The sequence below is a fragment of the Euprymna scolopes genome, chromosome 32 (genome assembly GCF_053919585.1).
Source record: "Euprymna scolopes isolate OS-2025 chromosome 32, ASM5391958v1, whole genome shotgun sequence".
NCBI classification, from domain to species: Eukaryota; Metazoa; Mollusca; class Cephalopoda; order Sepiida; family Sepiolidae; genus Euprymna; species Euprymna scolopes.
The window spans coordinates 64744233-64759342 of NC_136513.1; the positions used below are offsets into that span (position 1 = coordinate 64744233).

At 34.6% G+C, this 15110-nt stretch overlaps 1 protein-coding gene across 6 annotated transcripts in view; it reads left to right on the forward strand.

The window, feature by feature from the left end:
- The window catches only part of LOC145256392 (echinoderm microtubule-associated protein-like 6), a 902875-nt gene that overhangs the window by 619980 nt on the left and 267785 nt on the right, over window positions 1-15110 (forward strand). For all 6 annotated transcript variants that reach the window (XM_080115242.1, XM_080115245.1, XM_080115243.1 and 3 more), the window contains one exon: window positions 5338-5539. In XM_080115242.1, the coding sequence (XP_079971368.1) occupies window positions 5338-5539 (202 nt within the window). The remainder of the gene's footprint in view (window positions 1-5337; window positions 5540-15110) is intronic.

Here is a 15110-nt window from a genome sequence, read left to right on the forward strand (position 1 = left end):
TTTAAAAACTGATGTTTTGAGGAGCGAGACTTCCGATCCAGTGTCGATCAGTGCCTCTATCGGTCTACCTCTTATTTTAACTATACACTCCATTCCGGAGCTCTGGTTGGGGATTTTATTTCTTTGGGTCTCTTTATTTTCCCGAGTTTTCTTGACCGATTTATTCTTTTGGTGGGCCCGTTTAGGTCTGCTCTCACGGCTTTCCAGACATCCATGACCTCTGGTGTTTATTCTTCCCAGGGTTACTCCTTTCTTTGAGGGTGTGTCATGGTTGCATGTCCGTGTGTTTGACCTCTGTGGCGGTCGGTGGTGAGTGGGTTTCGAGTGTAACTTGGCCTTGCTTTTTCCTGAAGTGAAGTTATTTAATCTTTCTTCATGTGTGCATTGCCAGTCTCGTTCTAGCTTATTATAGCTGGAACGCCCTCGCTGCAGTCTTGCTGAAGCACACCCACAAAACTTATATCTTACAGCGTTACAGCTACTGTAAGGTTCGGTTTTGGGTACCCTAAATCTAATTGGAGCCCCCCTTGGTCCCTGATACCTGTTAAAGCTATTATTTAAGAAAGCCTGCTCCGTCTTGTGGCCACTTCGGAGTCGCTCATAAAACATTTCACTTTGTCTAGCAGCAGACAAGGCCTCCGATAATGTCGTCGGTCCTCCTTGATAAAGGAGTTATTTAACGCATCTATGAAGAATTCAGCTAAGTGCACTTGCACAGCTGGACCTTCCCTCATCTCTGCGTCCCTATAGGCTAACTTAGAAATTTTATTCATCCTACTTGCTAAATCGGCGAGTACCTCACCTCGATCTTGCTTTATTCTTATTAAAGCCCGAGCAGCGTCGGCAGCATTTGTGAACTCGCCGTACTGGACTGCTACTTGATCGAGCAGATCCTTACTGGTGCAGTTCGGATGATCATCGAGAAATTCTCCGATCATTTCCGATACTAGTCCGTCCGTAAACTCATACGCTAGGTTTACTAGCTCCGGGTCTGTAAGCTGGTAGATCCGCTCTTTCTTTTTCAGAGCTGCTAGCCATGGCCCAAAGTCGGATGGTTTTCCAGTAAAGATTGGGATCTTCGATCCACCTGTGAGGACTCTGTTAAATGGGGCTTGGTTTGTGTTAGCCATTTTGTCTAAATGTATATTTTTAAATAGTCGACGTTTAAACAAAAAGCTCTATCCACAAAATAATTTTTACCAATTATTAAAACCAAAAAATTTGCAGAGTAACAAAAAGAGCAGAGAAAATAGTCACCTACCTTAGTTTTTCTTAAGAGTTCAGGTGTCTTTTTTTTTCTCTGTAGATGCTGGGTTGAAGTGGCTGTTTTTGAGTTGAGTTCTTCGTTGTTGTGTTTCCGTGGACTTTGACTAATCTTGTGTTTCTTTTCTTTAGTTTTTGTGTCCGCGGATTTTTATTAGTCTAGTGGTTGATTTTGTTTCCTTGTGTCCGTGGATTTTCCCATAGGGTCGTGCTTGTTTCTATGCGAGAAACAATCCTGGATTTACGGCAACAATGTAGCACTATCGCTCCCCAGGAGGGTTACTTGGTTGATGAACGTCTTGGGAATGCAACCAGCTCCCCGGGGAATGAACGATATCCAACGGTATCTAAACGATAGGCACATGCTGGAAACACAACGGAAACGGATCGATCCGTCGTCGGCTATAACTGTTTGGTACGGGTCGCATTATGTGTGGTCATTGCACGCATCTTCCCATCGTCGCTTGTTGCGTGTTCATTGCAGCTTTCTGTCGTCGGCATTAATGGTATGCTGAAATCGAACACTTGTATGAAAACAGCGACAAAATACATTTTATAAAAATATAATTTATTAAACAATTAAAAAGTTAGGAAACATATTTAGTCGACCCATCGCGTACAGCGAGCAAATCTCAACTGTCTTTACAACAATCAAATTATATTTAATTCTCTCTTTCAATGAAGAAAGAGAGAGAAAGTAAGTCAATGATAGAAATAGAGAAAGAAAGAGTGAGAGAATGAGAGAGGGAAATATGCGTTTCACACGATGTTTTTAGTTTTCAACTTCAGATATCCGCGTGTAAATCTGACCTTTAAAAGTTTCATAACACCTGTCACTCAAACCCAACCTGGCTTAAGTCATCACAGTACATTTTCAAAATCACAAACACCTGTTTTACACAATTGCACCGCACAAGTTAGGCATAAGGTTCATTAATGTAGAAGCCGTTAGCTCCCTTAAAAAGGGGCTACGTCATTGTGCCACAATATTGCATGGAATCGTATTGCCTGGTGGATTGTGAGCCAGGATTTCCACGTTCACTGATGACATCACTCTTTGTGTCATACTTCTGAGACATCGAGATGATGACAAAAGTGCTTACACATTACAAAACGATTACAGGAGGTTAAAATCAATCACAGCACTCAGTCAACCTGTGGTTAAGTACCTGGAGAGGTATCACCACCCCTTTGGCTCCTTTCTGCTGGACGGATGGCTCGGTTTGAATCCTTGGTGTGTTGTTTAGACCAGGCCTTCATCTTGAGAGAAACTGGTTGGAGGCACAGCCAAAGGTTGAAGTGTCGACTAACTCTTGACTTTGAACAAAACTCTTAGAACAGGTAGAGCAGAGGCATGCACCACTTACATCTTTCCTCTCATCCTCTTCCAGTTGGCTGTGCTTCCTTTGCCTGCGACATGCCTCAAGGCCCTCAAAACCCTCTTGTTCGCACTTCTCTGGGATAGAAAGAAGCATTGGGTTCACAGACAGGACTGTATTCAACATCAATGTGAGGAAGGCTTGGGAATACCCAACTTGGCATGCCACCGAGGCGCCAAGCGACTGACCTTCCTGAGTCGAACCTTGACAGAAGAATCTGCGTGGAACCCAGCAGTTGCTGGTGCCTTTTCCAACTTCATTCTCAACCACTCAGTCAAGGGGTTACACGTATTTCTTTATGCTGAAAAAAACTTCCACAATTTAGTGACCTTTCATGGCTTTCCAGAAAGGAACCATATAGGGAACTAGTCAGACAGTCTGCTTATGACCTGCTCTGTGGACGCCTGGTGTGGTCAAAGGAGAAGATCCACTCTAAATGGAGTTGGGTGCCAGATACAGTCATCTAAACAACTCTGAGTTCTCCATCACCTGGCGACTTGCCAGAATAGTGGGGACACCCGATTATTCCTGCCGTAGTTCATTTGAAGGCGAAATGACCAAGCACGCTGACGGTACTGAGTGTATGTCAACAAGGTATTATCAACTCGCCATGGAAGAAAGAAAAATGAATGATGTTTCTTGCAATCATGGCTGTAGCACGGATAGTAGTATGAATGAACCCAGGAATTGAATCTTTTGCTGATTAGGATCTGATCGCATTCTTCAAGCACCAGCTGAAAGTCAAGATAAGATGAGATAGAAAAAGATTATATTCCTCAGAGTTTGAATGACGGTGAATAAGAGTGCCAAACTTGTGTGTGAGAAGAGGAGTCAAGTACACGTATGTGTTCCTTGCCTCAGCATGGCACACACTGTCTCAAGTCTTGTCGGATCCCAGCCCTTTGGGTAAGTTTTTAAGCTTCTGGACTCTTAGCTTGTAGAGTGAATGAGATCCCCCCACTTTCCCTGGCAAGAGAAAGCCTCCAAAATTCCCACTCTCCACTTTTATTTCTTTTTGTCCTTATCTTGGAAAGACTTTGCCCCCCTCCTTTTTTTACTTTTCTTTTCTCCCACACTTAGATCCCACTTCAGTTTAGAGATTGACCTGCTTGTTTTCAGCAAACTGAAAAACAGTAGGTGGTCTATTATTTAAAAAGAGCTGGAAGGTTTTTACTAACCAATTTTTGTTGTTTCTTGTTTATTTCCGATCCCTTGCCAAGGAAATGTTATTACTGTAAATATTTCAATAAAACTTTTAAAATTTGGGTTTATCATAAGTAGGACGGCCCCTGGAGTGAATTTGGTATTGCGGTGACTGAGATATTTCCAGTTAAGAGTAGGATAGACAATTTTAAGTCTTTGAGATGAAGGATGATGAATGACACTCATTATTCTCACAATTTTGAATAGCTTTGTGCCTAATTTGTTCATTATGTATTTTTATATTTTGCGCAAATAAATATTTCAAAGTCCTAACCATTGAGATCAGAGGAATTACTTCAGTCTAAACCACCTCTCACCTGAGTCATGATGCCTCTATAAAACTAAAGAGCTATAATACTCAATGGAGATACACAACAATGCAAATGAAAACATGAGCTGAAAGTGACAATCAAAGGCATGTAACTATGCAAAGTAGTCAGCATGTTTTACAGTCGAAAACGTTGGATGAAAATTAGTGAAATTGTGATTGGAGGAGAAGATTACATCGTTTGTGTTTGATTGTTCTTTTTTTGAATTATTACAGCAGAAATGATTTCCAATTCATTACTATCGCAAACTGGTTTCAAATAGAAGAAAAAAGATATTTAATATATTTTGCTATAGTAGAATTATTTCCAATGCATTTTCATAGAAATGCATTTATAAGAATGTGTTTTTGTTTGCAGGGCTTAGTAGTTGTAGAAGAATTGAGGTAAGAGGTCAAACCGATGAAAATAATTCACTAATTTGAGCCAGCTCCCCTAAAAGAGGTACTCTGAATTGGTACAAAAATTAAAATTTCTTCAGTCTAGAAGAATTTCTCTGTGACTGACCAAAGAGAGGAAAGATGAAGTCTAGTATGAAAACATCTATTCATTTATATGTGTTTCGTTTAAATGTTTTCTTCCCTACATTAAAACTTGTGGGGAAACAAGGTTTTTATAAAAATAAAATTTTACAAAGTTGTAAATAAAATTATGTACTTTTAAAATTTCGTTTGTTTATATGTGTTACTTACCGATGAGATTTTATTACGCATAAACATTTCCTCGGTCTAGAAGGATTTCTCCTTCACTGACCGGGGACAGGAAAAATTAGTGTTTTAAATTCTCAATTCTAACGTCAGTTTTCAATGTAGGTAAAATTCTGTTTCACTTAAAGTTTTGTACTTTAAAAAAATAAATATGTATTCTCCCTACTAGAAAATAATATAACTATAACCTCGTTTGTTTATTAAAAAGTTTTGTAAATTTAAAAGAAATGCACTTTAAAAAATAAATCTTGAAGACAAAAACTGTTTACTGAATATGATATGCATGCACAAGGATGAAAGTCAACCGGTGTTGACCGAATACTGTTTGTTTGGTTTCCTCCTCCTGCTAAAATCCTTAAACGCTAATTGATCCCCCAATGCTTTTCAGACTGTAAAACCATTTAAATCTGTTTATTTCTATGATACATAATCGATTTACATATTGTTCTTTTATTTCAGGGACGATTTTCAAGGTTCAAGAAATATAATGGTCACAGTGCCCATGTGACCAATGTTAGATGGTGCCACAATGATCAGGCCCTCATTACTGTGGGTGGAGCTGACATGGCTGTGATGGTTTGGGTATCAAGGAATTCTTCGGGCAAAGTTACAACTTGTCGAGGGGAAAGTGATGATTCTGACACAGATTCAGAGGAAGAAGGTAAATTCATGATTGTTGAATAAGCACGTAATTTTCAAAATTTGTGTTTTTTTTTAAATATGTCGTTTGAATTATCAAATGCACATGTTAATATGATCAAATCTTTTGAACTCTGAAAGCAACTTGACTTTCTCCCAAAGTTATGTCTTCATTTTTCTTTAATAATGCATAAAATCGACTTTACATAAAAATGTCATAGCATTTGACTGAAATTTTATAAAAATTATTTTTTAAAAAAGGTGTCTTTTTATTCAAATTATCATTTATGTACAAAGGTGCAAATTTTTATTATCCAAATTTGAGGTTTAAAATGTAAAAGAAATATCACAAGTTCACACACAGCAAGCATGATCAATGTCTCTTTCTCTTAATTTTGATTAAACACAATTCCCATATTTTTTTGTTTTATTTTTTATCCGTTTTTTGAGGTGTCAACCCAGTGATATAATATTCTGCTCAAATGTGAACAACAATTCTGCAAACGTTTTTAATTCTCATGAATCTTCATCAGGCATGTTACAAGTTACAAAATTAAAATTGCTTAATAAAACATGCAAAGAAAAATGCTCCCCGAATATATATATATATATATATATATATATATATATATATATATTCGAACTATGAAATTAGAAAGACAACCACGTGCGTATCTTTATTTCTTTAAATAAACAAAATATTTGTTAAAAGTTTCAAATTTTCGGCTTATAAGCCTTCATCAGGAATTTTCTTTTTAAAACAATACAATGTATTTTTTTTTCTTACGTGCCATGATGTCGATTGGCAGAGTGTGTTGGTCGAAGTAGAGAGTGTGTATTGTCAGTTCAGTGAAAATTTGAAACTTTAAAAAAATATTTTGTTTATTTAAAGAAATAAAGATACGCATGTGGTTGTCTTTCTAATCTCCTATTTCGAATTCCGTTTTCCCCGTGCTTCTAAAAAGTAGATTACTACTGAACTACCCATTCGCGCTTAGACGGCGCCACCCACTGAACTGACAATACACACTCTCTACTTCAACCAACAAACTCTGTCAAACGACATCATGGCACGTAAAAAAAAAAAATACTTTGTATTGTTTTAAAAAGAAAATTCCTGATGAAGGTTTATAAGCCTAAAATTTGAAACTTTTAACAAATATTTTGTTTATTTAAAAAAATAAAGATACGCACGTGGTTGTCTTTCTAATCTCATATTTCGAATTCCGTTTTCCCCGTGCTTCTAAAAAGTGTATTACTACTAAACTAATATATATATATATATATATATATATATATATATATATATATATATATATATATATATATATGGGGAAGTTAAAAAAAATAAGAATAAAATCGATTTTTAAGAGAAGACTTATCAGGATAATGCAAAGCTCAACAAATTGCTTTGCAGCTTATATAGAATATCAATAAAATAAAAAGACGACAATATAAAAATATATACTGATGTATACTCTAATCGATACGAATCGCTCTCCCAACAGCATGTTTCTGTCCTCTTCTTTTCCAATCGACCACACCTGGCCTCTCACCACCAATGTCACACAGCACAATCTGAACGTCAGCAATACGAAATTCTTTTCAAGATGTTCATGACTCTTTTCTTTCTGCTTCTCCAGGGAAATTTTCCCAGCTTTTATATCCTCCTATCTAGAAAAAAAAAAGATAGAGACAGGGGGGCGAAAAAAATAGCTTCTCCCATCATCTTCTACCCAAGATGCCCTTCATGTATATAAATGAGCTAGCCATCCTTTCCTTCTTCTTTCCCAAAGAGCGATGCAGATACGCCCGGTACGTTTTTTTTTTTTTTTTTTTTTTTGTAACCATATATCCCACATATACAGATTTATTCATTTATTCAATAAGGATGATACATCAATTAGGGGTGTAGGATAAATACGAAATCATTATACGATGGTATTTCAAAGCCTAATGCTTCTCATCAGAAGAAGAGAGAAGATGGTAGGTAACATAATAGGGATGTGGCGTCTAGCGATTGTTACATTAGGAGCGAAATAATTGTGCAGTGAGAGATAAAATATTGAGCCTGTTTGAGGGAGGGTTGATCTCTGTGATATAGGAGGACTATAGCTTTTATTATATAATGAAGGTAGGTGTATAGCATATCTGCCATGGTGGGTTAATATATGTGTGTACAATATGTGTGATTAAACTCTCAGGGAGAATATAGGGTAAGTGAAGTGAAAGAAGATGCTTATTTAATCATATATATATATATATATATATATATATATATATATATATATATATATATATATATATATATATATAAAGTCCAAGGTTTTATTCATCTTACCAATTATTTTTCCAAAATAAAAACTTTAGTATATTTTTACTGATCTGTTTCATTCATGAAGAACAATGAATTGTTAACATTGGAAATTTCCTTCCGTGGATTTGTCAGAAAAAACAAAGTTCTTAAAAAGAAAAATGCATACTACTACTACTGCATAGTTTGACAATTTTTGTTCCCAGCTGCTGGAGTCGTAAACCTTCTTATCGTGTTACTGTTGGTGTTGATGGCTGCATTCCAGGCATTACAGTCATTGACCAGATGGTCTTTGATGTTTAGAGCAGACATAGTTTTTTGGCTAGCCGTGGCATCTGACATCAAAGGACAGCATTCTGTGTTGCCAAAGATCAATCCTCTTCACATGCTCAAATCATCTCAATCTTTCACACCTGAGTATAACTTCCAAATAGGGGATGCCAAAATGTTCTTTCAGATCGAGTATGCTTCTCTTGTCCATAATTTTAAAGATCCATCTAACCATGGTGCACAAGCTTGTTCGTATCATCAACAATGACAGCCCAGTGGCATGCAATATGGAAATGTTTTATTTTTTATTTTGAGAGGGAGACTTTAGTCGATAATACTTGCAATCATCATTAGGTAGGATATTGTTCTGGCTTATTAATATCTATTATTTAAACTGTACAGCAATTTATAATTTTTTAAAAGTATGTAGAAGTGGTGAGATGCTTTAAGTGGGATGTGGTCACGTATTAGGTGCATAGAATATTTAAAATGTTTTTTGTTGTTATTAACTAAGGCACTTTAGGATATTGTGACTAGATTCATAATTAATGTTGTTTATTTCCAGTACAATCTCAACTGAAAATCTAAAACCAACTTCAAACCCGTACAAATATCATTGTTCAAAAGGTGATAAAAACCACATAAATCAGATTATTTTATAAAATTACAAACCATTTTAGATGGCAATATGAAATTTAAAAATCTAAAAAAACAAAAAACTATGAATCAATTCAAGGCTCAAGTTAATAAACTCATTACAGTAAATGATAGCCATAAACCCCACAGAATATTACAAACTGATGCAAAAACCCACAAAACCAACTACTCCTATTGTGAATATTGGTTATCTCCTCTTTGATAATCCAAGCTATAAAAGCTGTACATTTCTGCTTGTCAAGTAGACGAGTAGTAATATTTTTAATTGAATAAAAGATTACTAGACGGAATCTCCTGTTCTATTTTCATTATAATTTATTCAATTAAGAATGGAATAATTTATGCGACCCACCACAGATCCAGAAAGGGATTCAGCCAACAAGTGCTGGAAACATTGGCAGGAGACATTTACAAATTTCATCAAGGTTCTATATTCAGAAAGACCGGGACTTCCCATCAATAAGCGTGCGCTCCTAATCAACTACCTGTCTCACAACGAAATTATTTCAGATTGCATTACCTACAAAGAAGCAATCGATGTACTAAACACTACTCTTGACAGAGTACAAAATAGACTTTGTAGCTTAGTGGTGGATGCCCTTTTCTCTTCCCTGCAACCTCTCTCCCACAGAAGGGACGTTGCGAGCCTATCATTGTTTTATCGTTATTCCCATGGCAAGTGCTCGTTTGAGCTCCAATCTCTAGTCCCTCTGCGCCAATCTTTCACTCTTTATCTGTGCCTAAATCCAAACGTAGATTCCATGAACAAAGCTTCTTTCTCAGAAGTGCACGCCTGTGGAACTCTGTTCTGTTTGTCTATTTCCCACCTGACTACAACTTGGATGTCTTTAAGTCCAACATAAACAAATTCCTGATAAACACCCCCCTTAACTAAGACACTTTATCAGATCTCCATTACTAACGATTACTACGATATTGTCCCATTGATTACTGTACACGCAATAACCCTTATCCGCGAGTGGCCTCCGGGCCTTGATAAGTGGTGATTTCCATGTAAAAAAATACATACATAAAGTCCAAAAATAAGATATTTTCTAGACACCTACTTGCGACTTACCGACAAGAATCTGGTGGAACAATAGATCATTTTCTTAAGAGCCGTTGGACACTGGGCAAAGATTGCAACTTCTGTGCAATGATAGCATTAGAGGTTCAAGAGCAACACATTGTGGATGCCTTTATTAACGGCTTATGTAAATGCTCAAGTAAGACAACATTTTCCTGAGAATAAGATCCTAATACTTACAAAAGCGTATACCTTTGAATGTGCTATACAGCAGTCTAGTTCTTATTTACAACCAGACAAAGTGGGCATTGCGCTAAACCCTCCTGTTCCTACTGCTCCCCTTCATAATGATAGTCCGACAAAGCTTCAAGAACAATCAGTATCTGCTGCTTTAAAAAGGGTTATCTGCTATTTTTGCGGTTTATCTAAACACCTATGAGTTTCATGCCCTGCCAGGGATACTCATTGTCATAAATGTGGAAAACTTGGTCATTTTTCAAAGCTATGCAAGTCTTCTAAAACCCTATACAAAGCCACTTGTCACAATACATCTGAAACTTTAGCCGTCTCCCCTGACTGCCTTTCAAAAACTATTGTAAAAGTGAAAATTAACGGGAGATCTACGAATGCTCTGCTCGATACCAGGAGCTCAGAAAATGTTATTAAAAACCAACAAATTGTATTTTATTCCTTCCCTCAGCAGGGTAATGTCTGTGCAAGTGAGTGGTTATTGTTTGGTTTAATGACATCTCCTATAAAATCATCCATAATGAAAAACCTTTGTTGCAAAATAATCCTCGGACACGATTTATTGCAGCAACACTCACAGATTGAAATTCTGTTTAGTGATTCAATGCCATATTGAATATTTGTGGATTGGCGACAGTAAAAATCCAATATCCGTTACTTTTCGAAAACTGCAAACCCATAGCAGTGAGAAGCAGACGTTTTTCTTATAATAGTAAAAAAAATCATTGACTGAGATAAAAAGACTACTCAAGAAGGGTATAACTGAGCCCAACAAATCACCTTGGATGGATCAGGTAGTTATAACCACTTCTGAAAACCATAAAAAGAGAATGGTTATAGATTATTCCCAAATCATAAATAGATTTACTCTTTTGGACGCCTTCCCACTACCCAGGATAGATGAAATGATAGGCGAAACAGCCAACTATTGTAGCACTCCAGACATGAAAAGCATCTACCATCAGATCGCTATTAGACCTAGAGACAAGCTATACACAGCTTTCGAGGCAAATGGTCGACTATATCAATTTCACAGGATTCCTTTTGGTGTTACAAATGAGGTAGTCAGTTTCCAAAGAATAGTCAACCAAATCATAACAGATGAGAAACTGGAAAACACATAATAAAAAGAACACAACGAAAATCTCAAATGGTTCATGTCCAAACACAAATACAACCTTACCCTAAACAATGACAAATGCTCGTTTGGACTAAACAAAACAAATCTGCTGGGGTATACCATAAGCAAAGTTTTATAGCACTGGATGCAGATCGATTGAAACCTTTACTCCAGATACCTATCCCTCACAATCGGCTGTCCCTTTGATGTGCTATGGACATCTTTACTCACTACTTCCAATGGATTGCATCGTTCTTAGAAAAGATACATCCATTAACACAAATAGCGACATTTCTTCTGTCCCGTCAAGCCGTTATGGTATTCGAGGGACTGAAAAAGGATATTGTGAAATCAGCAATTACAACAATAGGCCAAAATATTCCTCTGGTTGGTGAAACAGATGCGTCAGACTGTGCTATTACTGCTTCTTTGAGACAAGCTGATCGTCCTGTAGCCTTTTTTTTCAAGGACCCTCTCACGAGCTGAACGACGACACCCCACAATTGAAAAGAAGCCTACACCATATGCGAGGCATTAAGAAAATGGCGACACTACCTGATTAGACGCTACTTTCAACTTATTACTAACGAAAAATCAGTTGCTTTTATGTTCAACTCTAAGACTACAAGCAAAATAAAGAATGAGAAAATAGCGAAGTGGAGAATTGAATCACCTTGTTTCTCTTTTGACATCAGCTACCGATCCGGGAAGGAGAACTTAACAGCTGATGCACTGTCAAGAGTATGCTGTATGGCATCAAGCGGGGATGAACTCAAAACACTACATAACAATCTCTGTCACCTAGGCATTACTTGAATGGTTCATGCTGTGAGTTGTAGAAACTTGCCTTTCTCAGTGGAGGAGGTAAAAAGAATTACAAATTCCTGCCGAACATGTGCTGAAATAAAGCCTCGGTTTTATAAACCCAAAACTGTCGTTTTAATAAAAGTAACACAACCTTTTGAAAGACGCAATTTTGATTTTAAAGGATCGCTACCAACAAAAGAAGGAACCGATATATATTAACTGTTGTTGACGAATATTCACGGTTTCCTTTTGCTTCCCCTTGCTCAGACATATCGGCTACTGCAATTAATTATACAATGCCTCTGCTCACTATTTGCCGTCTGTGAAGTTCCTGCCTATATACATTTGGACTGACGGACTTCTTTCATGTCAGAGCAGTTTCAGCAATTTCTACAGGATCTAAGTTCTAAATAATTCACAATTTCATTTGCGATCGCCCACACTGAGAACTGAACTTTCAACCCTCAGATGAAAATCACTTTGACAACTGAATTTTTCCACAGGTCCTTGCAGACAATTCTAGTATAAATTTTATAAGCTTTAAACCTATTTTAATTCTAGATGTAAATATCATATATATATATATATATATATATATATATATATATATATATACACACACACATATGTATCTATATATATATATATATATATATATATATATATATATATACACACACACATATGTATATATATATATATATATATATATATATATATATATATATATATATATATAAAGAAAAAAACTGTATTTTTCAGATGAAGAATTTGTTATCATTCGAAATATTGAATTTGTTTTAATAAATGAATATGTTTATTCATTAAAAAAACTGTCTATACTAGTTTTGGTCTTAATTTTTTGAATTTTGTATTCCGTATATATATATATATATATATATATATATATATATATATATATATATATATATATATATATATATATATATATATAAAATAAAAATTACAATGACATTTACCAAAATAATCCAAGATGGTAAAATTTAAGTATATTATAAATATTAAAGAATTAATATTCATAAAATTATCCTTTATATATTTTTATTTTACTTTTTCCGGAATTTGCAGATACCGGTCACCCTCTCCCCTTAAATAATTTTTATTTTATTTTTATATTTTATATTTTATTATTTATTTTTATTTTTTTATTTTTTATTTATTCATTTATTTATTTTTATTTATTCTTCATTTATTATTTATGTTCTATTTATTTATCAATTTTTTTTAGTGTCTTTTAACAATTCTTGCTGACATTCTTTTAAGTGATAACCTGTACATTTCAGTTGACCGATATTACGTTGCCCTCTATATTTTTTTCGCGCCTTTAACATTTCCTGTCTGGGTCATTTTGACATCTGTTTCCCTTTATTTTATATTTTATATTTAACTTTATCATCGTTTTTTTCTCTCTTCTCTTTTTTTCTCTCTCTCTCCTTTTTTTCTCTCTCTCCTCTTTCTCTTCCCTGATGTTTCTTATTTATATTTATGTCTCGGAAGTAGAGTGAAAAGCATATCTTATTTTCCTTTTATTAATATCATTGGAATCTTTTCTTTTTTCCTTGTACACATTTTTGTGAATTATTCCATGGATTTCTGCCTTTGGATTATTATGTACCATCTTCTTCCAATTACGGGATTTCCATGGAAAAAGTTATATATGTTTTTAATTCATTTCAAAGTGTTTTTAATATATTTTATTAACTATTTGCTCATATATATATATATATATATATATATATATCGAAATAAAGACGAAACGTTGATGAATATATATATATCTTAAAACCATTGAATTGTTTGAAGTTTGAATTTTGTATTCCATATATATATATATATATATATATATATATATATATATATATATATATATATACACACTACTCATAATCAAACTACATACACTACATCTTATACCTATGCCAGCTACATATCATAATTTATACACTACTCATTATAGTTATGCAAGAATCGTAACATAAGTTACAAAATACCCATTGTACCTATGCAAGTAACATATAATAAGTTATAAAGTATCCATTGTAGCTATGCAAGTAACAAATCATAAGTTATAAAATATCCACTGTAGCTATGCAAGTAACATATCATCAGTTACAAAATATCCATTGAAGCTAATGCAAGTAACATATAATAAGTTACAAAATACCCATTGTAGCTAATGCAAGTAACATATCATAAGTTACAAAATATCCATTGTAGCTATGCAAGTAACATATCATAAGTTACAATATATCCATTGTAGCTATGCAAGTAACATATTATAAGTTACAAAATATCCATTGTAGCTATGCAAGTAACATATCATAAGTTACAAAATATCCATTGTAGCTGTGCAAGTAACATATCATAAGTTACAAAATATCCATTGAAGCTAATGCAAGTAACATATCATAAGTTACAAAATATCCATTGTAGCTAATGCAAGTAACATATCATAAGTTACAAAATATCCATTGTAGCTATGCAAGTAACACATCATAAGTTACAAAATCAAAAAAGATGAAGGTAATATATCATAAGTTATTAAGTATCACTTGTAGCTATGCAAGTAACATATCATAAGTTACAAAATACCCATTGTAGCTATGCAAGTAACATCACAAGTAAAAAAATACCCATTGTAGCTAATGCTAGTAACATATCATAAGTTAAACAATATCCATTTTAGCTATGCAACTAACGTATCATAAGTTACAAAATATCCATTGTAGCTAATGCAAGTAACATATCACAAGTTATAAAGAATCCATTGTAGCTATGCAAGTAACATATCAAAAGTTAAAAAATACTCATTGTAGCTAATGCTAGTAGCATGTCATAAGTTACAAAACATCAATTGTAGCTAAGAAAGTAAGGTATCATATGTTACAAAATAACCATTGTAGCTAATGCAAGTAACATATCATAAGTTATAAAGTATCCATTGTCGCTATGCAAGTAACATATCATATGTTACAAAATATCCATTGTAGCTAATGCAAGTAACATATCATAAATTATAAAGTATCCATTGTAGCTATGCAAGTAACATATCATAAGGTACAAAATACCCATTGTAGCCAATGCTAGTAGTTTACAAAATATCCATTGTAGCTAAGAAAGTAACGTAT